This window comes from Meles meles, chromosome 10, assembly GCF_922984935.1.
Source record: "Meles meles chromosome 10, mMelMel3.1 paternal haplotype, whole genome shotgun sequence".
NCBI lineage: Eukaryota > Metazoa > Chordata > Mammalia > Carnivora > Mustelidae > Meles > Meles meles.
This window is the reverse complement of record NC_060075.1, coordinates 72624610-72652596: the sequence shown is the minus strand read 5'-3', so window position 1 is coordinate 72652596 and position 27987 is coordinate 72624610. Positions and strand designations below refer to the sequence as shown.

General features: G+C 36.2%; 1 protein-coding gene across 3 annotated transcripts in view; it reads left to right on the top strand.

The window, feature by feature from the left end:
* ANKIB1 (ankyrin repeat and IBR domain containing 1) overlaps positions 1-27418 on the top strand; it is a 154175-nt gene extending 126757 nt beyond the window's left edge. For 2 of the 3 annotated variants that reach the window (XM_046021411.1, XM_046021412.1), the window contains 10 exons: positions 3900-4030; positions 11292-11426; positions 12604-12690; positions 12781-12847; positions 14983-15128; positions 16133-16311; positions 17158-17209; positions 21560-21674; positions 22991-23124; positions 23479-27418. In XM_046021411.1, coding sequence (XP_045877367.1) covers positions 3900-4030; positions 11292-11426; positions 12604-12690; positions 12781-12847; positions 14983-15128; positions 16133-16311; positions 17158-17209; positions 21560-21674; positions 22991-23124; positions 23479-24219 — 1787 coding nt within the window. In that variant the 3' untranslated portion in view covers positions 24220-27418. The remainder of the gene's footprint in view (positions 1-3899; positions 4031-11291; positions 11427-12603; positions 12691-12780; positions 12848-14982; positions 15129-16132; positions 16312-17157; positions 17210-21559; positions 21675-22990; positions 23125-23478) is intronic. The other variant, XM_046021413.1, reaches the window with a different exon arrangement.
* The last annotated feature ends 569 nt before the right edge of the window (positions 27419-27987 follow it).

The window sequence follows — 27987 nt, the reverse complement described above, 5'->3', positions numbered from 1 at the left end:
CCCAAATGGGGTTTTAATTCAGAAAGACAGAGGAACTTGAGAAAATTGAATAGAAGATAAGAGACTGAGAACAACTCAAAAGTTGTCTACCAAAGAAGGACCAAAGCCAGAACTACAGAGAAAGTTCCCAGTTGCTGAGAAAAACCTAGTTTTCTCATTGTCCTCCACACAGAAGTGGATGATCAGCTGACTACTACTAATGACCCCTTAAGTTTATGAAATTTAGGATGAGGCTTAAAGCAAGTAATACTAGGCCAACTGCAAGTCTTAAGCAGAACATCATCATTAAATACATAAAAATAATATTCTAAGAAAGAAAAGTATGATTTAATGCTGTATTATTTACATATTAATTTGGGTCATGGTTACATACATATTTTTGGAATAAGCATTTTCCACTGAACTTGTCAATTCATGAGATCATTTTCTATCTTATGCCTAGTTTTCCAAAGTCTTTGAATTATGAGACTCAAAAAGAGTGACAAAATCTAATTAATGAGAAAAAATTGTAAAATATACAAAGATTTGTTCAAAGAGTTCCATGTAAAGATTCAAATACTATATTTCAGCATTGAAACTGCCTCTTTTATGCCTAATCAGACAAAAAGAGGGAGTAATTATATTTTCTGTGAAACAGTGGTAATTTATAAAAATTTTGAGACCAGTTTTTCCATAGCACTTGATAAATGGTTATTGAATGGAATTCAAATAGTCTTTTTAAGAAGTCAGTCTTTTAAAATCAACTTTGTTTTGGGCAATGCTGTCAGGACGCTTCTCACTCCTAAGAGCTTTCTCTGTATCCTTGTTTAATAAACTTCTGTTGCTTTACTCACTCTAAATCAATCAATCAATCAATAATAAATCAACTTTTTTTTAAGATTTTATTTATTTATTTGACAGACAGAGATCACAAGTAGGCAGAGAAGCTGGCAGAGAGAGAGAGGAGGAAGCAGGCTCCCTGCTAAGCAGAGAGCCCGATGTGGGGCTCAATCCCAGGACCCTGGGATCATGACCTGAGCCAAAGGCAAAGGCTTTAACCCACTGAGCCACCAGCCGCCCCAATAAAATCAACTTTTTTACATATATATTGACTCTTAGTATATCTTCGATTGTTATGCACTAATACTTGATTAAATGAACTTAATATTTCTTACAAAGAGACATAAGCACACTAGATTACTGAAGAAAGATCAGGATACAATAGACATGTAACTGAAGTCAAGGAAAGAGGCTGGAATTCAGTAAGCATGAAGAAAACTCACCAGGTAGACTGAAGGGGGAGATAAGGTAATGCAAGTATGAAGCAAAGTGTATATAATAAGGCAGATGTGTGAAATGACTGTGTTCAGAGAACTAGAAGGAAAGGCATTTTTTCCAGTACAAGTTTTTGTCTTAATAATGGTAAAAAATATTTTTTATATTTCCTGAACACGATTTACTTTATACAGTCCTCTAGAATGCAGTTAGGAACTAGCATTCTCTCTGAGGGTGGGAGAAAAAAACTGTTATATTGCAAGTCATACAGGCTGCTTTGTTTTAATGGCTTTGTGCTTTATTTATTGTAACAATGGACAATAAAGGTCATAAGAATATGTTAGAGCCTCTGAGCTAAAAATAATGTTGATGCTAAAGGGAGGAGACAGGCCAGTACTTTAGAAAGAAAAATTAGACATTGTACTTAATGATTGGGTTTTAAAGCAGTACCCTCTCTAAATGGCATTACCTCCACAGCTTGACTTGATTAGCCATAAGCATAGTAAGTTCCTCCTGAAACTCCTGTTCTCCACCAAATTAACTGAAAATTCTCTGTAGCAACACCCTTGTCAAGACCATCTTCTATCAAGTGGGTTTAGAACTGAGGTGGGTATGATCACTTCATTGCTGCTGTTGTTTCTCTTTGCTATGTGGAATTGAAAACCAGTGCTTCCCAGTCCACCAGTAGCTCCTGTTCTATTGTTGAACAGACTTAAGTGGGCAGGCACCTTGGGATTCTTTGTGGCAAGATAGCCCCACTCCCGCAGTGGTAGGCTCCATCAGAGGGATGCTCCTAGTGCTCAGCTCTTCCACTTCATATACTGAGCCACTTCCCAGGGGTCAGTCAACCCAGTCGTTTGTCTCCCTTCCCTCTCCAGGGTCGCGTCACATTTGCTTTTAAACTTCAAAACTCAAGGGGTAGGGGGATAGGAGAAGAATAAATGAAACAAGATGGGATTGGGAGGGAGACAAACCATAAATGACTCTTAATCTCACAAAACAAACTGGGGGTTGCTGGGGGGAGGTGGGATTGGGAGAGGGGGAGCGGGCTATGGACATTGGGGAGGGGAGGCGAACCATAAGAGACTATGGACTCTGAAAAACAACCTGAGGGTTTTGAAGGATCAGGGGTGGGAGGTTGGGGGAACAGGTGGTGGGTAATGGGGAGGGCACGTTTTGCATGGAGCACTGGGTGTTGTGCAAAAAGAATGAATACTGTTACGCTGAAAAAATAAATAAAATGGAAAAAAAAAAACAAAAACTCAAGGAGTCTGATTTCTTACCTGCTTTTAACAGTAGCGCTAACTCCTTGCCCTACCCTTTTGAGAGTGTCTGCATGTAATCAAGGCCTCGATTGGATAGGCCACTTTCAATGATTTCAAAGTAATTTTTGGACATCTCTTTCTGAAAAGGTAGAGCTTCTCTGTTCACTTAGAGCTAGAAAACAAAACAAATTTGATTGCCGACAAGGAGGGAGAAAGTTTTTTATTTGTGCCTCTGGAACTCTCTAGTCCCCAACTCTTCCCACTTGGGGTGCTAGTTGGAGTGTTGGTTATAGAATATAAAATATAAGATTTAGAATATTTTAAAACCATGATATTCCTTAAGACTGCAGATCTCAAATCACAATAGAATAAATTGAGTTTAAGATGAAGAATGTAAGATTGGCATGGGAATAGAAAGAGGGAGAATCTTGCCAGGTACACAGTGGTCTAATTATGAAGGGCTTGGTATTTTTTGCAAAAACAATTTGGTTCTGTCTTAGAGTCATTGGAGAGCATCTAAAAGATTTCAAGGAGATAAGTATTTCTCAAAGATCACTATGTAGGCAGTATAGTGGAAGTTGGAGGCAGAAGGAGCTGAGGAGATAGGTTGGTTTTTTTTTTTTAATTGTCTAGGCAGGAGGTGTGGAGATCCCTAGGTAAAACAATAAGAAGTAGTAGAAATGGGGAGGAGACAGATAAGAAAGAGAAGTAGAAACTCTGGAAGGCAGCAGCTGAGGAAGAAAGGAGGGTATCCAAGATCATGCTCTTCCTGGATTGATTCTGAGCAGATGATCATATCATTTGCCAGGACAGGGAATAGAGAAAGAGACAATATTGGGAGAAATGATAAGTTTAGTTTTAGACATGTCACTTTGGATTTGTTTTTAGTTTATCTGAAATAATCATGGGTTTAAAAAAAAAGATACTGATATTTCAATATAATTTTTGTGTTTTTTACTATGGTGAAGAGTATCTGGTCATTATGTTTGCATCTGATCCATTTAAGAAATTCTTGTCTAAAATTACCATTTTTTTCTATCATTCTCTTTGATGCAATAGTTCTTTTAAACAGACAATAATATATTGCTTTTTGTTAAGTTTAGTTCTTTTCTTCCCCGGTTTATTTGGACAGAACTTTAGAGAAAAATCTCCTTTAAATCAGATTTCATAAACAGAACTTTTGGAATACAAAAGCCCCTTCTCCTGTCATCATGCTATTCAAAATGAAGCAGTTTAAAACCTTAGCCATATAGCCTAAGGGGAAAATAAATGTATGGTTAAGATTGAGAGTCTACAAAAAAAACTTTGGGCGGGGGCAGGGTTCCCTCTGAAGTTATACAGTAAATCATGTGTTTTGTGTTTGTGCTTAATATCCCAAAGTTGTAGGAGTTAGTGAAGCTTATGAGGATGCTGCCAATTGTCTCTGGCTATTGACTAACTCTAAGCCTTGTGCTAACTGTAAGTCTCCGATACAGAAGAATGAGGGATGCAATCACATGCAGTGTGCTAAGGTAAGAAGTTAAAGAGGATTTTGCATGCTTTGCAGGTAGAATCTGAATTTGACTGTTAACCCAAAGAAGAAACAAGCATAAAACTGTTGCTGGGTTTCAGATGGATTCTAGGAGATTACACTCTATATTCTTTGTTGAATAATTTAAGTATGGCTTTATACTGCTACATTTTACACTCATAATGAATGTTAAAAATAGATTAAGGGGGCACCTGGGTGGCTCAGTGGGTTAAAGCCTCTGCCTTCGGCTCAGGTCATGATCCCAGGGTCCTGGGATCGAGCCCTACATCGGGCTCTCTGCTCCACGGGGAGCCTGCTTCCTCCTCTCTCTCTGCCTGCCTCTCTGCCTAGTTGTGATTTCTCTCTGTCAAATAAATTAAAAAAAAAAAAAAAAACAGATTAAGGATTCAGTGGTATTTGGCCTGAAGGTGAGAAATGCCTGAATCACTTCCCTGCTGATCTCCCCTAGTGAGGATCCTGGAATCTTACCTGCTGATCAACAAACCCCTCCCCACCCCTGCTCAATAAGGATCCTGAGAGAGTTTTGTCTATGTACAAATAATAATATTAAGGGGCACCTGGGTGGCTCAGTGGGTTAAGCCTCTGCCTTCGGCTCAGGTCATGATCCCAGGGTCCTGGGATCGAGCCCAAATCGGGCTCTCTCTGCTCAGCAGGGAGCCTGCTTCCTCCTCTCTGTGATCTCTGTCTGTCAAATAAATACATTTTTTTAAAAATCTTTAAAAAAAAAAGAAAAAAAATAATAATAATATTAAATGATAAAGTGCTATTTTGTATGAGATCTCTTACAAAGCTGGCTTTCGAGCACACAGCTTAGATTCAAGGCCCACATCAGGCCCCAAGCAGTTCCCCTAAGTCCACATCTAAATGTTGGTATCTGTGAATAGGCGGCTGTATAATAAAAGTACCCAAAACAGTGGACAGACTTAGGTCTCCTAATGAAATCACAATTAAATAAGTAATTCATTCATTATGTATTGAAAATGCCAACAAAGATCTTCTTGACCAAAACATAATTAATGCAAATAATTACTTTTGGAAGGCTACCCTCCTGGTTTAGTTGCATATTTAAAACAAATACTCTGGAATTAGGTTAGTAAATATTGTATTAATCCATGCCTACATTTATGAACATTTTTATTTTAAAACTATAATGATATTCCAGTTTGTTTTCTTTTTCAGTGGAAGTTCCATGTGTATAAAAAATAATTACTTAAAGTTGAAAGAACAATGTAACTTTTTTTTTTAAAGATTTTATTTACTTATTTATTTCACAGAGAGCTTGAGAGAGCAGAAGCAGGGGGAGCAACAGAGGGAGAAGCAGGCTCCCTGCTGAGCAGGAAGCCCAATGTGGGGCTTGATCCCAGGACCCGGGGATCATAATTTGAGCTGAAGGCAGATGCTTAACCAACTGAGCCACCCAGGCACCCCATAATGTAACTTTTAATTTACAATGGGAAAGAAACACAAATAGTTAAGAAGATTCCAATAACATATGTCAATATCTTCTAAGTATTATTTGATTTTTAATGTTAAAGCTAATGACCATTATCATTATTACATTTAAAAAAATAGCAGTTACCAGATCACTTTTATAAGCCTATTATTACTATAAAATTAACATAAATGATTTAGCTGAGATAGTAATGATTTCCTAAGAGGTAAGAAGAAAAATGTAGTATAGTGTTCTGAGCAAAATGCTCAGAGGTGTTTATTAGTTCAGCTGATCAGGCCAAAAATATTGTATTTGCGGTCTTATCTTGAACATCCATTATTAATTTTTTCTTGGAAAATCTGATATAGACTGTATAGATTTGTAAAGAAGTACAGGTTGACAATAAAAATCAATCATTGGGCTACTAATGAGAAGGCAAGATCTAGTTATCCAGTTACCTTTATTAATTTCAAAGCACCTACCAGTATTAAGTAGTTGATAAGTATGTATTGAGTGAATGAATATTTTTATGAATTCATCAGGCTTATGATATGAGATCATTTATATTAAACAGATTTTGCTTGAGCTTCTTTTGCATTTAAAAGAAACATTTATGGGGCATCTGGAGAGCTCAATCGTTAAGCATCTGCCTGCGGTTCAGGTCATGATCCTGGGGTCCTGGGATCGAGTTCCTCATCGGGCTCCCTGCTCAGCGAGATGCCTGCTTCTCCCTCTTCCAACTCCCCCCGCTTGTGTTCCCTCTCTTGCTCTCTCTCTCTCTATCAATAAATAAAATCTTAAAAAAAAAAAAAAAAGAAACACTTACTTTCACACAATAGAAATGTAGTAGTCTTATCTAATATACCATCTGAAGTATTTGCATTGCACAAAAGAAACTAGCAAGTAATTTTTAGGACATAGAAGAAAGACAAATATGACAAGAAAGTAATAACCGTGCTACGAAAAATTTTCATAGATTTAGAATTTTTTTTTTAATGCAAAGGTAGCACAGCAGATCATATGTAATTGAATCCATGCTCTAACACAATGACTAGATCATAAGATACTTTTATTACTGCCAAAATGTTATGATTCAATAGTTTTTACTTTCTGGAATCAAATTGTTAAACATTTTAGAAGAATGACAAATTTGGCCTTATAAAAATAGTTTTATTTTTAAAAACACTCTTTATTCATTTCTCTTTAGAGACTTTTTAGGAAACATTTAAATTTTGCGTTCTTACACATTTTTAAATTTTTTTTATACATTTTAATATATTTTTTATTTTATTTTTTAATTTATTTGACAGAGAGAAATCACAACTAGGCAGAGCAGCAGGCAGAGAGAGAGGAGGAAGCAGGCTCCCTGCGGAGCAGAGAGCCCGATGCAGGGCTCGATCCCAGGACCCTGGGATCACGACCTGAGCCAAAGGCAGAGGCTTTAACCCACTCAGTGAAACAAAATGCTGCAACTAAAAACTAAAAGTTATCTAAAGTTCTCTATTCTTTTTCCTACCATAGAATATAAAATTTGGTTCTTTTGTAGAAAGTTCTGCTACTAATTTTGCAACATCAGTGGAGCTGTACTGAAGGGTACTTGTATCAAATCAGGCACAAAGTTTGCTTATACCAAGCATAAGAACTTGCATACTCTTAGAACCATGATATCTAGAATGTATTGTGTAAGTACCTGTTAGTGTAGGGCTAATGAGGACACAGACTTTAATTTCGTTCTCTGTCCATGACCTCTCGGGTAGAGAAAAAAATTAATAAAGATATAGAAGACTTAATATAGTTATTAAGATATTTCTGATTGCTATATATTCAGACTTAGTATCCTAAAAATATGGTTCACACTATGTTTGTAAGTATCCATGGAGCATTAGCAAAAAATTTGACCATTGATTATCAAAGAAAATCTCAGTAATACTGCAGAAAATAGAAGTGGTAATAGCAACATTCTCTGATCATAATGGAATAACATAGAAATTAATAATAAAGTTATAAAAGCCCTTTTCATTTGGAAATTTCAGATCTCTCAAACAACTCTTGAGTTAAAGGAAATAAAAGTGGGAATTAAAGAACTTCTAGAAAACTAGGATAATGGAAATACTACTTTATCAGAACCTGAGCACCAGTATCTAAACAATGCTCAGAAATGTGCATGGCCTCATTAAAACAATGCAAAATAAGGAATGAGTTAAGAATATGACTCAAAAAATTAGAAAAACAGAATAAACTTGAATAACACCACGAGGAAGGTTTTTTGTTTTGTTTTTTTTTTTAAGATTTTATTTATTTGGGCACCAGGGTGGCTCAGCGGGTTAAGCCAAGCGAGTTAAGCCACTGCCTTCCACTCAGGTCATAATCTCAGGGTCCTGGGATCAAGCCCCACATTGGGTTCTCCGCTCAGCGGGGAGCCTGCTTCCCCCCCCTCTCTCTGCCTGCCTCGCTGTCTACTTGTGATCTCTCTCTCTCCCTCTCTGTCAAATAAATAAAATCTAAAAAAAAAAAAAAAAAAAAAAAAAAGATTTTATTTATTTGACAGAGAGGGAGAGAGAGCACAAGCAGGGTGAACCACGGGCAGAGGGAAGGGGATAAGCAGCTCCCTGCTGAGCAGGGAGTCTGATGTGGGGCTCAATCCCAGGACCTTGGGCTCATGATCTGAGCTAAAGGCAGACACTCAACTGACTGCCTCACCCAGATGCCCGGGAGGATCTTTTTTTAAAGCAGAAATCAGTTGAGTTGAAAACTGAAAAATGGTATAACTAATAAATCCAAAACAGTGTTTTTTTGAAGAAAAAAATAAGATAAACCACAAAACTTATGTAAGAAAAAAGTGGAGATGAGGTAGTTCAGATGCACAATATAAGAATTAAGGGGACTAATCAATAAATAAAGCAAACAAATGATAATAGATAATTTTGCTAAATTCTTACAGATAAATTTGAACTTGGATTTGAAATAGATGGATTTTCTAAGAACATAAGATTTATTAAAACTAACCCTAGAAGGGGAACCTGGGTGGCTCAGTGGGTTAAAGCCTCTGCCTTCAGCTCAGGTCATGATCCCTGGTTCCTGGGATCGAGCCTCGCATCGGGATCTCTGCTCAGCTGGAAGCCTGCTTCCTCCTCTCTCTCTGCCTACTTGTGATCTCTGTCTGTCAAATAAACAAATAAAATCTTAAAAAAAATAAAATAAAATAAAAATTAAAAAAAAAAAACTGACCCTAGCAGAAATATCCAAATAAACTTATTTCCATAGAAGAAAGTTTTTCAGCAATCTCTCCCCCCCCCCACTTTAAAGCAATAGGCCCTAACAGTTTCACAATAGAATTTTATCAAAACTTTAAAGAATAGGCAATTCTAATATGACTTAAACTGTTTCTGGGAGTTTTTAAGAAAAAGAGAGAGAAAGCAAGCTAGCTTTCAAATTATTAAAAGGGAGTAGAATCTTGATATTAGCACTTAATAAGATGATAAAAATGAAGTGAAAATTATAGATCAGTCTTACTTATGAAGCAGTAATGCATAAATCCTAAATAAAATATTGGGTGGGGGGGAAGCCACAGATCTTAGCACATATAATCCAACAAGAATACATTTAAAGAATGATTATCAATTTTTAAAAAATTTTAATAAAAAGTAATTGACCATGTGTTTATTTCAGGAATACAAGAATAATTCAAATTTAAAAAGCTATTGCGGGGGAGGGGTAAGCTATTGCGGTACCTCATCTTATTAGTAGATCCAAAGAAGAATCATATATATGTTCTGTAGTTGCTAAAAAGGCATTTGACAAAAAATCAACAACCATTCTTAAAAAACTCAAAGAAGAATAGATGGACTCTTCCTTAGTATGATAAAAATGAATCTAGTTCAGTGCAAATGTTAGTATGATATTTAGTGAGAAAACTAGAGGTACTCTCACTAAAATCAAGAACAAGATACGGATACTCTCAATCACAAATATTGTTAACATGGGACTGGAGATACCAGTCAGCATATTTAGATAATAGGAAGAAATTAAAGATTTAAAAATTAGAAATGAAGTAATAAAATTAATTTTTTTGAGATAGCATATTTATATACCTAGAAAACCCACAAGAATCAGTTTTAAAACTGACAGCAAAATTCAGTTAATTAGCAGAGTACAAAATTAATATGCAGAAGGCAGTAGCCTTCATTTATACCAAAAATATCCCGACAAAATATGTACTGAAAGGAAAGATCTGATTTTTCTAGAAAGAAACTTAAGAAATATACAAAATTTATATGAAGAAAATTTTAAGACCCCTATCTGTAGGACACAAAAAATGACAAACAAATGGAAAGGTAACAAAGTTGTTAGATAGAAAGTTTCCAACGAAAATACTAGCACTTTTTGTTTCTGCATCTAGATAAGCTAATTCAAAGGTTCACATGGAAAAACAAAGCAAAAATAGCTAAGAAAACTCGGAAAAAGAACAGTGAGGAAGAACTATCCTTGTCAAATAGTAAGCCTGTCGTTAAGGCTCAGTAATTAAAATAGCATGGGGCTGGCATATGAATCTAGAGATTAATGAAACTATAATAAAAAGCCCAGAAAATAGACAGAAATGTGTGGGAATTGAGTATTTGGTAAAGGAGGATCTCCAGCAGTGGAGAAACGGACTGTTCAATAAATACGATTGAGACAACTGGCAGCTGTGTGGAAAAAAAATAAAAGTTTAATTCATACTATATACCATATACCCAGATAAATTCTGAACAGCTCAAATATTTAAATGTTTAACAAGCAAACAAACATGGGGCGCCTGGGTGGCTCAGTTGGTTAATCAACTGCGTTCGGCTCAGGTCATGATCCCACAGTCCCAAGATCAAGTCCCGCGTTGGGCTCCCAGCTCCATGGGGAGTCTGCTTCTCCCTCTGACCTTCTCCCGTCTCATGCTCTTGCTCATTCTCTCTCTCTCTCTCTCAAATAAATAAATAAAGTCTTTAAAAAAAAAAAAAACACATAAAAGTACCAGAAGACAGACTTTAAATGGGAAGATCCCTCTGACCCAAAATCCATAAACATTAAAAAAAAATCTATTTTCCTACTATAAAGCTCATATTTTTGGCATTATTGGCCAATTATGATAGTAAAGCGAAATTTTCTTAAAAATAAGAAACAGATTTTATATCAGTCTTTCTACTTAGAAACCTTTCAAACTTGTTCCATTAAAAATCATTAGAAAAACTGGGGTACCTGGGTGGCACAGTGGGTTGAGCCTCTGCCTTCTGCTCCGGTCACGATCTCAGGGTTCTGGGATAGAGCCCCACATCGGGCTCTCTGCTCAGCGGGGAGCCTGCTCCTCCCTCTCTCTCTCTCTCTGCCTGCGTCTCTGCTTACCTGTGATCTCTGTCTGTCAAATAAATAAAATCTTTAAAAAAAAAATCATTAGAAAAACTTCTGGTGAAGACTGGTAAAGCTTTACGTACCAAAGTAAGATTACCATGCACTTGAAAATGAAACATTGTTTCATTTATTTTATTTTTGGGAAAGAATAGCCTATTGATATTCTTAAAGATTCCTTGATATTCCTTCATAGTATTATGATTTACATTTTAATTATCCTTAAAAGCGGTCATTTTAAACTACCCCCACATCTTTCTGTAGTGCAGGTAAGGTCTCTAGAGGAAACATGAAAAAGACAGCATGTCTTTGAGATTTGTTCCTGGTCACACAGACAGAATTGCTGGATCACTACAAAGTAGTTGACTAGAAATCAGAAAATAATTTGCATGTTAACGCAGGGTGATGTTTGCATATATGTTTTCTTTTGAAGTGCAAGTATGACTTTTGCTGGATTTGCCTAGAAGAATGGAAAAAGCATAGTTCTTCCACAGGAGGTTATTACAGATGTACTCGCTATGAAGTCATTCAGCATGTGGAGGAGCAATCCAAGGAAATGACTGTGGAGGTAAAGAGAACTATTAAATCAAGGCCTCTGGCTAAGCCACTTAATTACTTTGGGAATATTTTGCATGTCTTCTTTTCCTATCTTTGTCATAATGAGGCATTAAATTGAATACATTTTATTCTTTTCCTTACCCCCCCTCCACTGAATATACTTTAGAGTAGCTTTAATTTAAATAAAATAGGGCTATCAACTTGAGAACTTTCTATTTTTAACTTTCCTTTATTTTGTTAAGGATAAAGTCTTATATATCCTTATCTCTATAATGACTTAAAAATTTTAACTTTAATATCAAAAACACAGTATTATGTTACAATATATAAGTCTCTGAGTCTGCTTGGCTGCCATAACAAAACACCATAGACTGAGTGGCTTAAACAACAGAAATGTATTTCTCACAGTTCTGGAGCCTAAGAAATCCAAGATCAAGATTCCTGCCAATTCAGCTTTTGGTAATGACTCTCTTCCTGGCTTGCAGAGGGCTGGCTGTCTTTTGCTATGCTCACATGATAGGGAGAGAGAGAGCACTGGTGTCTCTTCCTTTTCTTAAAAGAGCAATAATTCTGCTGGGTTAGGGCCACAGCCCAGTAACTTTATGTATCCTTTATCACTTCATAGACCCTATCTTCAAATTCAGTCATTCATATTGGGGGTTAGAGTTTCAACATGAATTTTGGGGAGGTACAGTTCAGTCCGTAGCAATAAGCAATATGATAAAACATCGAAGATCTGATAAATGTAAGACTTGAGAGGCCTATTTGCTTTACGGTCTGGGATCATGGATTTAGTGATTTATCATAGAGAATACAAATGCAGGACTTTGTTCTGGTAGTCTTAAAAATGTTCTGGTTTTTCTTTCCTCAAAATAATGAAATCTATATGCACAACTATTACTAATAAAAATTTTAAGGGACAAAAAGTCCCCAATTTAATAGCTAGTGCTTTATTTATAAAAGTCATTTATGGGGGCACCTGGGTGGCTCAGCTGGTTGAAGCCTCTGCCTTCAGCTCAGGTCATGATCCCAGGGTCCTGGGATCAAGCCCCACATCGGGCTCTCTGCTCAGCGGGAAGCCTGCTTCCCCCCTCTCTCTCTGCCTGCCTCTCTGCCTACTTGTGATCTCTCTCTATCAAATAAATAAATTAAAAAAAAAAAGTCATTTATGGACTTTTGTTTCCTAGGCTGAGAAAAAACACAAACGATTTCAGGAACTTGACAGATTTATGCACTATTACACAAGATTTAAAAACCATGAGCATAGCTATCAGGTATGTCCGAAATCATTTCAAATGCTCTGAATGATACTGTTGTGAATAAATAAAGAAAATTTTATAAACTGTTTGTTTCTATTCCTCTAGTTAGAACAACGCCTTCTTAAAACAGCCAAAGAAAAGATGGAGCAATTGAGTAGAGCTCTCAAAGAAAGTAAGTTATAAGTGGTATGTGTGATAATTAATATAAAATAGCCTTCCATGCTTAAGTCACTTAATTGGTAGGAGGTTAAGGCCCTTCAAGGAATACGTTATTATCTGCATTGTTCATTCTGGTATTGCTTAGAGTTCTCTGAAGCCCAGAGTGCAGCTTAGCATTTGAGGCCTCTGTAATTAGATTTTCTACCCAGCTTATCTCATATGCTTCTCTTAATGCAGCCTATACCATTAGCAGATAAACACACATCATGGTTTTTTACTCTGTGCCACTGCTGATGGTCTACAGTGTCAGAAACAGTGGGTGAGCCCTAAAAGGCATCCTTGATCCAGTCAAAAGAGCAAGATTCACATGTCACCCAGTTGTAGTGTGACTAAATTCCCAAAGATTCTTGAGAAAATTTAGCAGACTGTTTAACGGAATGGAGGTCAAAATATAGTTTGGGGAGATATCATCTCACTAGTAAATAACAAACATTAGAATCTGAAAGCAAAGACATGAGATAGGGCTGCTATGGATCCTAAAATAGAAATTCAGAAAGAATAATTAAGTTTTGGTTGCATCATTAAAATATAATATCTCATAATGACCACACAGAGTTTAGGTTCTACCATGTTTGTTTTTAAAAGTCAAATTTTAAAAATAATCATAGTTTATATGTAAAAGGTTTTCAGCGTAAAAATGCAATTGTATTTGCTCCAGTTTGTAAAAGTAAGACCCTTTTCATGAGGGTAATTCCCAATTAAGAAAGTAAGCATAAATTAAATAAATTGGAGTAGGAGAAAGTATCGATAGCAGCTTTGTCTCCTTGTTAATATTAGTTTTTAGACTTTAGGAATGATGTCACTTTATTGCCATTATCAAACTCTTGAATACTGTCCACAGTAAAAATGGAAAGGAAAAAACTCTCACAGGTTGTATAGTTCTTCAGCAGGGATTTTTGTCTCTTACATCACTGGGTTGCCCCTAATGCTTAGAACAGTGCCTGACACATAGTAAACATTCGATAAATATCTAGATGTGAATTACTGCTGCTTTTCAACCATCTGGAGGTTCAAGACTGCATAATAAAATATGAAAAAGAAAAGTTATAAGGATTGGAACGAAAGAAACAAAACTTCACATACTTCTCACACATGTCATAGTGAGGGGTAGGTGGTGTTTTGTTTTGTTTTTCTTTTTTTATATCCTCTTAGTTCAGATCCCTCTGCTAAGGTGGATATTTGGGCATGGTCTATACATCAATGTGTGTACATACACATGTAATTTCTTTCCACAAGCCCGCAGAATAATCTTATTTTCAAAAGTAGTTGTGAATCTACATTCTACCACTTAGTTTCCATTTATTTGCAGTTAAGGAGAAAGTTAGAATGTTGTAATGATACTTGGAGAAGGAACCGTCTCAGATATTAAGGCAGTTTCTTCTCCCCTCTTCCTCAGTCTTCTTCCCTTTCTTTCTATTCTTGATACATTTACTAGCATTAGTTATCCAGTTGTTCCCCCAGAATGTTGTATCTTTTTTCTTACGGTGTTTTTGCAGAAGCATAATTATAATTAGGAGGGAGTTTTTTTGTTTTGGTTTGGTTTGGTTTTGTTTTTGCAAACTCATCAGGGCATTTGCTTTAATTCTTTTTTTTTTTTTTAAGTTTTTTTTTTAGTAATCTCTCTACCGAACATGAGGCTCAAACTCATAACCCCAAGATCAAGAGTCGCATGCTCTTCCTACTGAGCCAGCTAGGAGCCCCTGTTTGTTTTAATTTTTAATCAACAAAGTTTCACTAGAGATAACCTGGAAAACATAGTAAAAAAGTAAAAAAGAGTTGGCCTAAAGCTAGATTTGTTTAACCAACAAGGTGAACAGAATCCAGAATCAGTGGATGCATTCCTTCATGATTGCCATCAGTGCTCCTGGGCAACTGCAGTGTGTGCTTTATTTATAAATGCAGACAAGCACACATGAGTGTTTTGTGTAGGTGTTTAGTCTGGTTCAGATAATTACTATCATACAGTTACTTCAGTTTCTTCACAGAGATCCTTTGTTGTTTTTTTAAGAAAACTCAGCGTTTAATTAACTTGTAACAGCATATTTGCAAAACAGTTTTTTTTTTCACTGTGCCTGATTTGCTTTATAGCTGAAGGAGGCTGTCCAGATACCACTTTCATTGAAGATGCAGTTCATGTGCTCTTAAAAACTCGACGCATTCTCAAGTGTTCTTATCCATATGGATTTTTCTTAGAACCTAAAAGCACAAAGAAAGAAATTTTTGAACTCATGCAAGTAAGATATCTTTTTAAAACTTAAATTTAAATGCAATTATTATAGAAAACAGATTTTTTCCTTTTTCAACGACTTAACTAAGTTTTATCTAATTTGGCTGTGACTAGAAAACAATTTTGTTTTTGTTTTTAGGATGGTTTTTAAATAAAGGAAAAATTACCAGTAATAAACTGAAATGGTTTTGTATTTAAATTTGCCACTACACATCTGAGTGAGTTCTGAGCTATGCAGACATTTTCTACCACATTTGTTTGTTTTAAACTGGCTGATGTTGAAATCTGGCCTAGTTCTTATTAGGTAATTAGAAATTTTGTCTTCAAAGATGAAACAAATCACATTACATACTAGATGGGAAAGTTGCTATTTACTGGTTTATTTTAAAAGTACAACTGAAAAAGTTACAGTATTTAAAAAACAAAAACACGTAAGCCAACTGATATCACTAGCTAAACAACTTCATTGTACATTCTTTTTTTTTTAATCCACAAACTTTCTTCCCTTACCACAATTTTCATGTCATCCCTTTGAACTGTCCTCTAGTAAGTTATATCCTACATTTCTTTCTAAAATGCTCAGTATTAATTTTCTCCATGAAGCCTTTCAGATCTAACCCCAGATCACGGAGATTTGCCTTGGCTCAAATTCCATTAGCATTTACATATAATCTGTACTACACAATCATGTATTTGCATGTACAATGCCTTGAAATTTACTCTTTTTTATTTTCACATAGACAAATGATAAATTCCCTGTAGACATCTGACATACTCACTGTTTATTTGTAATCTTTACCAACTATGTTGTTATAAATGCGTTTTGAATTTATTTTCCTGAAATCTGCAAAATAGACATATATACTAAGCAGTAAGTTATTTTCTAATTTGGATTTTCTGACTTTAAAAGAGTAAGATTTATGTGAGAAACCAGATAGACAATGGATTTGCTATTGACTAACCTACTCAGCCTAAAATCCTTCTTTTTTCCTCTCTCTCTTCTTACCATAGACAGACCTAGAAATGGTTACCGAAGACCTTGCCCAAAAAGTCAATAGGCCTTACCTTCGCACACCCCGCCACAAAATCATCAAGGCAGCATGCCTTGTACAGCAGAAGAGACAAGAATTCTTGGCATCTGTGGCTCGGGGGGTTGCTCCTGCAGACTCACCAGAAGCTCCGAGGCGCAGGTAAAAAGCATGCATGCTATGGAAATCATCCTAGCTCCAGCCGCAAATGCCACCAGGTTAATTTTTATCTGACTAGGGTTCATATTCCTGGAAATTTACACCTAAAGTACAAAGAGCTAATAAAAGCATGTTAAATTCTTTTGGGGGATTTCCCCACAGTACTATTTCTCTTTCTTGTATTTTATTCGTCTTTCTGTAGTTTCTTGGAATACATTAGGCTAGGTTAATTTCACACTTCAGGTGAACTCATAATTCAAAGTACTCTAATGCATCAGTTCAAATATGTAATATATATAGTGATCTGATAGTCATAAGCATCTTATAATGTCAGATTTGGAAGCCTTGCCAACTTGTTATGGTCTTACTTACATTTTTATGCAAGAGGTTATGAAAAAATTAGAAATCTGATATTAATAAAGTCATTTAAGTGATACATATTCATCCATTAAAGAACAGTTAAGTTTTGGTTATTTATTTCAGATGCTTACACTACTACTGCCATTATAAATTGAAGCCTATTTTCTTACTCATAATTATAGGCATTAGAAATTCCTTTGACCCTATTTTTAATTACATAAATACTTATAAAATAAAAATAGAAGGAATCATAAAATATTTGTTACAGCATGATGATTTTTATTTTTCTACCATTTTACACAAACATAAAGCAATTTAGAACTTGAAAGAATTAAAATATCATTCTAATTATATTCAGTAGTTAATCTACTTTGGTTAAGCAAATTCCAAGCAGAGGACTTAAAAGTAATTAATGTTCAGTGGATGAGGGTCTGATTGTGCTTCGTAGTGATGATAATAAATCAAATCGTATGTCTAATTTCTTTGTAGCTTTGCTGGTGGAACATGGGATTGGGAATATTTAGGATTTGCATCACCTGAGGTAATTGCTTTGTGGGGGGACAGGGGTTTGTTTTGTTTTTTTTAATTATGTTTTTCCTTCATGAAATCCTGCTTGCATTTCCGCCCTTATCTATTCTAAATCCTACTGAGATTGTCAGTAGTGGTTTTTGTCTTTTGTATTAAATAAAAATGCCTCAGCAGAATCTACATTTAGTTATTTGTGGGATTGGATTATCATCAAGTTATTAAATGCTTCCCCCTTATTATTTTTAATTACTGAGCAGTCAGAATTAAGGCCAACTTTTAGCATATATTTTGAAACATCACTTCAAATTGGTTAATGAGATACAAATTTTATTTATCAGAAATGTATTATATGGGGCACCTGGGTGGCTCAGAGGGTTAAGCCTTTGCATTCGGCTCGGGTCCTGATCTCAGGGTCCTGGGATCGAGCCCTGCATCCGGCTCTCAGCTCGGCGGGGAGCCTGCTTCCCTTCCTCTCTCTCTGACTGCCTCTCTGCCTACTCGTGATCTCTCTCTCTGTGTCAAATAAATAAAAATATTGAAAAAAAAAAAAGAAATGTATTATATATTTGTTGTAATATTATTTCAGTCTGGTTCTATGAAGAACCTGCACAGTCTCTTTTTTTAAAGTTACTACAACAGCGTGACTGAATTGATTTATAATCAGTTTCTAAGGTGGAAACTTGACATTAATAATGTTGATGCAGAAAGAAATGCTTCGCTTAGTTCTCTTTCTCTTTAAGATTTTCACCCTCTTCTTGGTTTTTTTTGGTTGTTGTTATTGATAGATTTTAAAATACAAACAGTATTAACTGTTTGAAGTACTAATACTGCAAATAGCAGTTACCACAAATAAAAATAAGATAGAGTGAAAATCGTAATCACATTGCTGTTTTCTGAGATTTAAATTGCCACTGTCACTGTTGAGTCAGATTTTAAATGGTTTTAGCAGTTCTATTTCTGTCTCTCCTTCTAAAACAGTAGTATATATCTAATGTTTATGTTATAATAGCCTTTTAACTTAGTTCTTGGAAGGGAGCAGGACTAACAGTGAAACCTTTGTCATTTACAGTCCATTTGTTATCTTAACTGAAAGAGAATGAAATTAATTATGATCTGGAAATGACTGTGGCTTATTTAAATCAGATACTTTCTCTTTTCAGCTGCTGAGGATACTTGCAATCACTTTGTGGCCTTTTTGTCTTGGTAGATATATTCAAGAAAATACTGACTTTGAGAAAACCATTTGTGCTTTCAAAAATTTTAAATTCACTTAAATTGTAAAGAGAATTCAATATATTAATGAAATTTCTATTGTAAAAAAATTATGAACCTTTTCTTTACTTGATCCTATGCTTATTATTCTGTTACAATTACAGCTTTGAGGATAATGTGGAAAATTCTACCTAAAAGCATGAATAAACAAGCTTCAATTACCAAAAAAAGAGTACTAAAGATTTCAGTACTTCAAGGTAGAAACACAGTTTAGCCGTATTTGAGCAAAAATAAAACCTTCACCAGTGTTCTCATAGTCATGTATGCATCATCTTGCAACTCCTAGCTCTGATAGTAACTTTAGGAATCCTAAATATTTGTCCTTGAATATTGAAGGCCTCCTAATGTGACTGACACAGATTCATTTTGTTTAAAAAAATAAAGAAAAAAAAAAGCTTGCCACCTCACATGTGAATATTTATGAATAAAAATATTGAGCTCTTGTTCTCCAAAGATTGAGAATTGTGAAAGTATAAGTAACTTTTCTTTCTTAAATTTAGTTTTTATGTGTTAATAAGTTTTATAAGAATTATTTAAGTACTTACTTTTAACTATTATTTTTCTCTTCTTTAAAGTCTTCGGCACACTGAAACACCAAGCTTTTATGTGAATCTTTTTGGAAGTCTAAAGCCTTACCATATAGCGTGAAACTAAAGTTCTGAATGCATATGACTATCAAGTAACTGCCAAAATAGTATCTTGAAAAATTTAGCTCTCTGCCTTCCTATATACTCTGCAGAGAAAAATAATAATGTTACCAAACTCCAATAGGCTTTTTTCAGTAAAGTTAATACCATCTTACTCTTTTTTTAATTGAATTGAATGAGTCAGCGACAATCATAATTATTTTGTACTACTTTAAAGGCCGTCGAGCCCAGAGGAAAGAGCACGGTGTTCAAGGCCGAGGGACACCTGAGTTCAAGGTTGAGCTTTGTAACTTATTAAAATTTAGGCTGTGTTCTTCCTTAAATTTCTCCTCTTTAAAATGCGGGTGATGCTATCTACTTCATGAAAGTTCTGGAAGGATTAAAGCGTCTCTTTAAGTCACTGACAGATTTGGTACTCAGCAAAAATCTCCTGGCAGCTTTTTCCCCTATAAATCTCAAGATTTCTTAATATTCTCTGTAACCTTAGTACTCTCGAACCATTCGGAGTATACCAGCTAAAGCCTTTTCAAATGTTTTCTTAAAAATGTAGAATTCTGGGGCACCTGGTATGATCAGGTGAGCATCCCACTCTTGGTTTTGGCTCAGGTCATCATCTCAGAGTTGTAGGATGGAGCCCCACATGGGGCTCTGCACTCAGCAGGGAGTCTACTTGGACTCTCCCTCTCCCTCTATGCTTCTTCCCCCTCATACACACATTTCTCTCTCTCTCTCTCTCTCTCTCTCTCTCTCTCAACTAAATAAATAAATCTTTTTTAAAAATCTAGGCATTCTTGGGAATTTTCAGATAAATTTAATTTTACAAGATCAAATTTTTAAGCCTGTTGCATCATGAGAGAATGCTATTGAGTTTTCTGTCAGAATAATTATAAATAAATCAAGTTTCCTTTATAGTTGTTTTTAAACTAAATTTTAATTTTCTTAAATTGGGAATATGTATATTCTGTGGTCAGTAATAGTTCATTTAATTCAGAATAACTTTTTCTACCACTATCAAGTGTACAAAGTAAACAAATTCTCCTTAAATATAAACCTTGAGAGGCGTCTGGGTGACTCAGTCAATTAAGCGTCTGACTCTTGGTTTCCACTCAGGTCATGATCTTGGGGTTGTGACATTGAGCCCCAAGTTAGGCTTACACTCAACATGGAGTCTGCTTGAGATTCTCTCTCCCTCTCCCTCCCCCTCCGTCCCTCCCTGCTCACATCCTCTCTCTGAAGTAAATAATTAAAACCTTTAATTAAATAAATTAAATTTTAATTATTATTTATTATTAATTCAACCTTTAATTAAATAAATAAATAAACACCATCCAGTTTGGGATCATGGTCCTCCAGAAAGAGTGGAAATCATACCGCAGCTTGAAGAATCTAAATAATCCCTCTGAGGACCTATATTGTCTTTCTTGGTTTCTGACCTGGTGCGATGCCTCCTACTTCTTATTATTTATGCAGATGGAGTTTAAATAAATTTGACTTGAATGGTATGATGTGAAACTTTATTTGTGATGTAAAACTTGCCTTCATTTATTGTGGTCTTTTCACAACATAAGCATATTGAATATCCCAGGGTCAGCAGGATGATCATAAACCTGAGTATCTTAACATTTATCACTGAAAGATTCTACAGTCGTTCTCAAAATTAGCCTATTCATGCTTGTGTCATGCACACTAACTGGCCTCTCTCCTAGAATTTTCTGTCACTAAAATGTGGAAAAGTATGTTTGTACCCAAGAAATAGCAGGTCGCACAGGTTCTGCCTTGCCCAAACCTGTGTTCTTCCCATATGCTACACAGAAAACACTTCCTCCTGCCCATGTCATAAATAACCCCATGTATTAGTTAATATAGGAAGGAAGCCAAGTAACGTCTTAGCTTTAAAGCTCACTTTACATTTTTCATTTAACTTAACCATGTAACTTCTGAGTATGGTATGTAGTTGTCCCAAAGAATACAAAATCTAATAGTCTGACAAGTACTTGACAGTGTATGCTCTTCGTTTTCTTTTTTTTTTCTTTCTATTGCACTGTCACAGTCACTTTTTAAAAACCAAACCTCCAAGAGCCTACCTTATCTTAGTAAAGATCCTAACTTAAATTAGTTAAATCACTATAGTTCTCGTCATATTAGGTAACAAGACCCAAGCACATGAACTAAGGCTCAGTTATGACCTAGCATTGGAGCTTGCAAGTATTCCCAAGTTATCCAGGCAGTCGTAATGACTGTTTGAATTTTTTTCTTTTTCCATTTTACCTTTTATTTTTCATTGGCATGGCAAAACCTGAAGTCTCTTTAGTCAAAGCCAAGTGATTTTATAATATGTATATAAAATCACACATTTTTTTCCTGGAAAAAAGTGTATTGTTTGTTTTATTTGCATTAGAAAAATTGCATGCTCTCCTGTATTTTATAACCTTTGGTTTATGCAGGAATATGCTGAATTTCAGTACCGGAGGAGGCACAGACAGCAGCGCCGTCGAGGAGATGTGCACAGTCTGCTCAGTAGCCCTCCGGACCCTGAAGAGCCAAGTGAGAGCACTTTAGGTAAGCTCTTGAGCTGGCTGTGTTTTAGTCTCTTGGTTCCCCTGAATTCATTCTAAAAACTGGCTAATCTAAATGTTTGTGAAACGGTTTGTAGTTCAGATATACACTTAATACGCAAATGCTTCAGATGTCACACAACACAGAAATCCAGGGAGATCAAGAACTTGGGCCGTGGGAGTCAGCCCGACATGGATTCATGACCCCTTCCCTGCTGTGTGTCAGTGTGAAACTTTAGTCAGGTTCGCTTAACATCTCCAAGCTTCAGTCTCCTCATTCCAAAGAAGCAATAATAACAGTCCCACTTTGTGGGCTCCCCGTGAGCAGTAAATGAGAGAATGCATGTAGAAGCCTTACACACTGGTAGCGCCTAGTGAGCACTCAATAAATTGTAGCTCTTCATTACTGTTACTGTGTTCTTGGAATATTTTTCTCCTAGCCTCAGTCCCCCTTAAACATTCTTTAAAAGAGAGAAGATTGGGGCGCCTGGGTGACTCAGTGGGTTGAGCCTCTGCCTTCAGCTCAAGGTCCTGGGATTGAAACCCACATCACATTGGGCTCTCTGCTTAGCAGGGAGCCTGCTTTCCCCTCTCTCTCTGCCTGTGTCTCTGCCTGCTTGTGATCTCTCTCTATCAAACAAATAAAATCTTTGAAAAATAAAAATAAAAGAAGATTTCTGGTATTGGAGATATATGATTTTTAATTATCAACTCTTAGATGTTAATGGAAAATCTTCAGACTCTCGTGTCAGCAGATCATCTTTAATATATCAGAATCAGTGAACCTAAAGATTTGTTCTTCAGGTTATTGTAATGCCAAAATTCCTTAGTTTTGTTTGTTATTGCTTAAGGGAAAAAGAGAGGAATGGGTGGTAGCACTTGCATTATTTATTAATAGAACCATATATAGTGCAAACAAAAATATAAAGAGCAATCATGTGTTTGAAGTAGTAATATTAGATATATGTGTGTGTATATACATACATATACATAAACAGGGAAATTACATATATGTAATTTTTTTTCTAAATAAGGAAGCCAGTTAGCACCCCTTTTTGGAGCTCAGTGTGGGACTTGAACTCACAACCCTGAGATCAAGACCTGAGCTGAGATCAAAAGTCAGATGCCTTACTGACTGAGCCACCCAGATGCCCCAGTATTAGATATATTTGATGAGACAAATATGGAGGAGAAATCTCTGAAAGATTAAGTGAACACGGGTTTTTGACAGCACCAAAAGAGAAATTGTCGGCTGAAAAACAAAGATGGGTGAAATTTTGTGTGACTAAATTGTCTCTGGTTCCACTTGCTTTGAAACAGACATCCCTGATGGTGGCAGCGGCCGCAGGCCTGGTGCCTCGGTGGTGAGCTCGGCGTCTATGAGCGTGCTGCACAGCTCTTCCCTACGCGACTACACCCCTGCCAGCCGCTCTGAAAACCAGGACTCTCTTCAGGTAGCCTTCCTGGGCAGCCCCTGTTCATGCTTTTGTCTGTTTAGCATGGCTTCCTATTTTTACTTTTATTGCTTTCCTTTTTCTTCTTTTCATTCTAAAACCTTTGTTTCAGAGATATGATACCGGGGAAGATTCTTAAATTTCAGAGTTCTCTTAAGGATTCTTTTTCTATTTAGCATGGTCAAGGAAAAAATTAAAATAAAATTTGAGTAGATAACACAATAATTGTGTATAAATAAAGGTAATATTTATTAATATTTATTATCTTTGGGAAAAGAGTAGGTACTAAACCTTATTCAATTAAATCATTTGTCCTTTGAAATTTTAAAGTGATTTTACTTTCTGTCACCTCAGGCTCTGAGTTCCTTGGATGAAGATGATCCCAATATACTTCTTGCAATACAGTTATCACTGCAAGAATCCGGGCTGGCCATTGATGAGGAAAATAGAGACCTCCTCAGTAATGAGGCATCCTTAGGAGCTATAGGCACCTCTTTACCTTCCAGGCTAGACTCGGTCCCCAGGAACACAGATAGCCCTCGGGCAGCGTTGAGCAGCTCTGAGCTGTTGGAACTTGGTGACAGCCTCATGAGATTAGGAACAGAAAGTGACCCATTTTCAACTGACACTCTGAGTTCACACCCTCTCAGTGAGGCAAGGAGTGACTTCTATCCCTCATCCAGTGACCCCGACTCAGCTGGCCAGGACGCCAACATCAATGACAATCTCCTTGGCAATATCATGGCTTGGTTTCATGACATGAACCCTCAGAGTATTGCCCTGATTCCTCCAGCAGCTACAGAAATCAGTGCAGATTCTCAGCTTCCCTGTGTCAAAGATGAGTCAGAAGGTGTAAGGGATGTGGAACTGGTGCCACCAGAAGATTCAGTGTTTGAAGATGCTGTGGTCAGTGAAGGTAGAGGAACCCAAATAGAAGAAGAAAATCCTTTGGAAGAAAATACTCTGGCTGGAGAGGCCGCATCTCTAGCTGGCAGTAGTAGTAATGAGGCAGCCAATAAGGGGGATGGTTCAGATGTTTCAAGTCAAACACCTCAAACCTCCAGTGACTGGCTTGAACAAGTCCATTTAGTGTGAACTGCAGACCTCTGGGCTCTAAATGAGTCACAGGTACAAATGGGATTCTAGTGGAGGTTGCTTTATAGAGACTTGACCAACTCAATTCCAACTCAATTTTAAACCACTGACATTAGGGTTGAATACGAAGGAGTTCCCTTGAACGGTAGCTTCATTTCTGATTTCAACCTTACGGGGAATTTCTTGTGTATTTGATGGGATAGCTTTTCCCTTTTGTGCTGACAGAAGAGTAAGAGAAACACAAATGGAATGAGTAGGCCAGATTCCACATTCTGAGAAAGTGCAGTCCTCTGTTTAGCCTAAGGTTGGCAATACTTAAATTGAACGTTTAAATTAAAGGCTAACTCCCTAATCCTTGGGTGGTTTTTCCTCTTTTAAAGAAAAAAGGTTTCTTCATTTTAGAAGTTATTTTGGACAGATCTAATAACATTTCGTTCCTCGGTCTGTTTGTGTTCTTCCATCACCTTCTTCCTTTCTGTGTGAGCAGTGTGAACTGAGGTATCCAAGGCTTTTCCTTAGTGCTACATCTACCACAGTGTAGTTTTCATAATCACATGAATCAAAGATTTCTTGTCATGTCTATTACAGTCCACTTGTGCCAAACTCATGCGCTGACTAACAAGGCGTGTAGACGTGCAGTGTCCTGGAGGGCTCCAGAGGAGTCTCGGCCTTCCCGGGAGTTAAAGGTGCCACTTGGTAGCAGTGATATTCCAGAATTGAATGGGCTTTTGTTGCCATGGAGACTGCATTTAAATAAATGTAGCCTGTAGCTTAAGTTAACTAAACCTAATGCTGCTGTTAAAAACAGTTTATTTTAATATTAAAATACAGTTGATTAGCAACAGCGGTGCTGTATTTTAAGAGACACTTTATTGGAAGTGCAATCATAGTTCTTTGTTTTCAAACTTTTACAGTGCATTCTAATTACTAATGGGTGCAATTACTTTTAATGGTAAGTGTTTTATAAAATAGAAAAAAACGTGGAGTTTTCATGAGTTATAGTAAATCCCACAATTATTAAAAAATTCAATAAAACATCCTGCGCAACATGTTACCGTGCCTTTGCCTAACTAAATGGATAGTTGCCAGTTAAATAAGTGAGTAATTCAAATTTCAGTGTCTCTTCTGAAGTAACTATGCTATGAATTGCAAAGACCTCCATAAAACCACCCATGGCCTTGCCTTTACAGTAAATATAACAACTAAATGTTCAAACAGTTTGTTTGCCTAAATAGCAAATGCTGACATGTGTTTGTTCTATTGCACAATACTCATTTGCTGTGTGATTACTGTTTAGTGTTGAAAAAAATCAACTTCCTAGTTATCAGTGTCTTACTGTGAAGAAAATACTGGTCATAGTTGTAATTAAGATACAATGGTACAGTGTGTAATTAAAACTAGAGTAAACTGTTGGAATGGCTGTTTTACTTATGTATTATCAAAACTAGCATAAGACAAACAAAATAGATATGCAACACTCCATTTAATGTTTTGCCAGATTCTTACCAGAAATCTACAGATACCAAAATTTTGGTACTGAGCATGTACAGGCAAGTCCTGGGCTGGGTAAAAGGTTTTATTATTATTGATATCCATGTGAGTTGTGATTACGGTTTTTGATTAATTTTTTTTTCTCCAGAACCTGCTTTTGAAATTCTTGTCCTTCGAATTCATATGGCTAGAACATAATATTAGAATACTTAATATTCCCCAGGTTCCCTTGGAATAAACTGTGTGTGTACTGCTCCTGTGCCATGGATATCAAAGGTCCACATTAGCTTTTATTTCCCCAGTTACCAGAAACATCGATATCAATCCCCATTAAACTAGTTGGGGAAAATACTAACTTTGTCTACAGTGTATTACTGTATATTAAACTGAAACAGTCCATTAAAGGATTTTTTTACAAATTTATTTTGGATTAAAAATAATTGACACCAATCAGTTTTTAGACCAAGTTGTAGTTTTTCAATAGGAAGAGTCTTTGTATCACATTGAGGCGTCTTGCAAAGCTGCCATAAGGTGAGAAAGAGTGGTCTGTGTGGAGACAGTGTATGTGATGGGTTCCAGCTCCTTGCACCTTGTGCAGTACCCTTTGTTTCTGTGCTGTTATCTCCTGAGCATGAAAAATGATCATTATTCAATTTGTATTTCCTTGGTACATATTTTAAAAAACAACACAGTCATTGACTTTACAATTCAGAAATAAAGTTTGGCAAAGCCTATTTTGTAAACAAGTTAATTTTATAATGTTAAAAAAAATTACTCTAACCTTGACTTGTTATTTGCACTTTCATAGTCTATACTTGATACATTCCCACTTTATATACAGTAGGATTCTACAAACGTGTAGATGTTTGGCCAAATGAATGCTGTTAATAATATGTAAAATTCTTTGATTAAACATTTATTACTTAAACCACTTCACTTTTGTCTCATTACATTGTAGACTTTGTTTTAACCAAGTCAGGAAGCTGATTTTCTTCAAATTAAATTCCCTCCAATAAATGGGATTAATTTGGTTCTTACATGTAATTGATTAGTGCCTAATATTTTTTTACACCCGCCCACTTCCTGAGTATTTTATACCCCAAAGATAAACTCCAAAACACTGCATGACAATGTGTTAAAACGTTGTGATTTCAGCACTCCTTTTATTTGCATCACTGCAGCTTTCAGGAGAAAAGTGTTTTGATTTTTCCTTGAACTCTCCAATAGAAACACACAGAAAAAGATAGAATTTTAAGGTATTTTGTGAATAGGACAGGAAGAATTTTGTATGCCATATGCACAGACGCACCACCATTTTATTATTCTGTCCCTTCTGAGTTACCGAAATAGCCCTGTGCATTTGAACTTCAGGTTTCACGGAGTCTGCCAGTGATAACCACTTAGTCATGTCATTGTATTTATGCTTTTCATTCTGTGGATCTGAAACTTAACCACTAATGTCCATCTGCTGAATTATTCTTCAGATGTTGTCTACTGCAGCCACTGATCTCGTTTTTGTTCTCCATTTAGTCCTCAGATATTGTTGTTTACCTGTCATGAATTAAAACCTGAGACTTAACGGAAGTTTGGTTGTAATCTTAAAACAGTTATAGTTGGTGTATCTCTGAAGAGTAAAATCTTGGAATCTAAATAACAGATTTGGGGAGTATTTCTTAAGGCTGAAATAAAAACTCCACAAGAAAAAAAATTTCATTTGTTCTGCACTGGGGCTGAGTGGTATTATCTTAGCATTGGGCCATCAGGATAATCACTTCTTAGCAAAAGTATGTTACTGCCTTGTCCGCCATCACCCTCTCACCACAATAGGTTGATTTCTTTCTAGAAAAATAGAAGTGGCTCTTTCTAGACAACTGAGTGACCATCATTATTTTAGGAATGGGCAGTCATCATAGTTATTAAAGAAAGATGAACCAGAAAAATTCTCTTTAGCTCTCTGTTCCACTTAGGACTGACAGGTGGCTGACAAACTGTGAGTGGTGGGCAAACTTGTGAACGGCTTATCCTTCAGTCTTTGAAACTGTAATATGAATATATTCTAGATTGGGCTGTATGCCATTTTGTAGCCAGCTATTGTACAAGGGCCTAGAGTGCGCAAGGCATCAGTTTACAGAGAGCATGAGAGATACATACATGAAAGGACAAATGACACAATATAGGAAAGGCTAATTGTCAGACAAGACAGTCCAGTTCTCTTGCACCTCTTCTGCATCCACACACTTTACTGGGTGTCCCAAGACTGCAAGGCCTGACAACAGT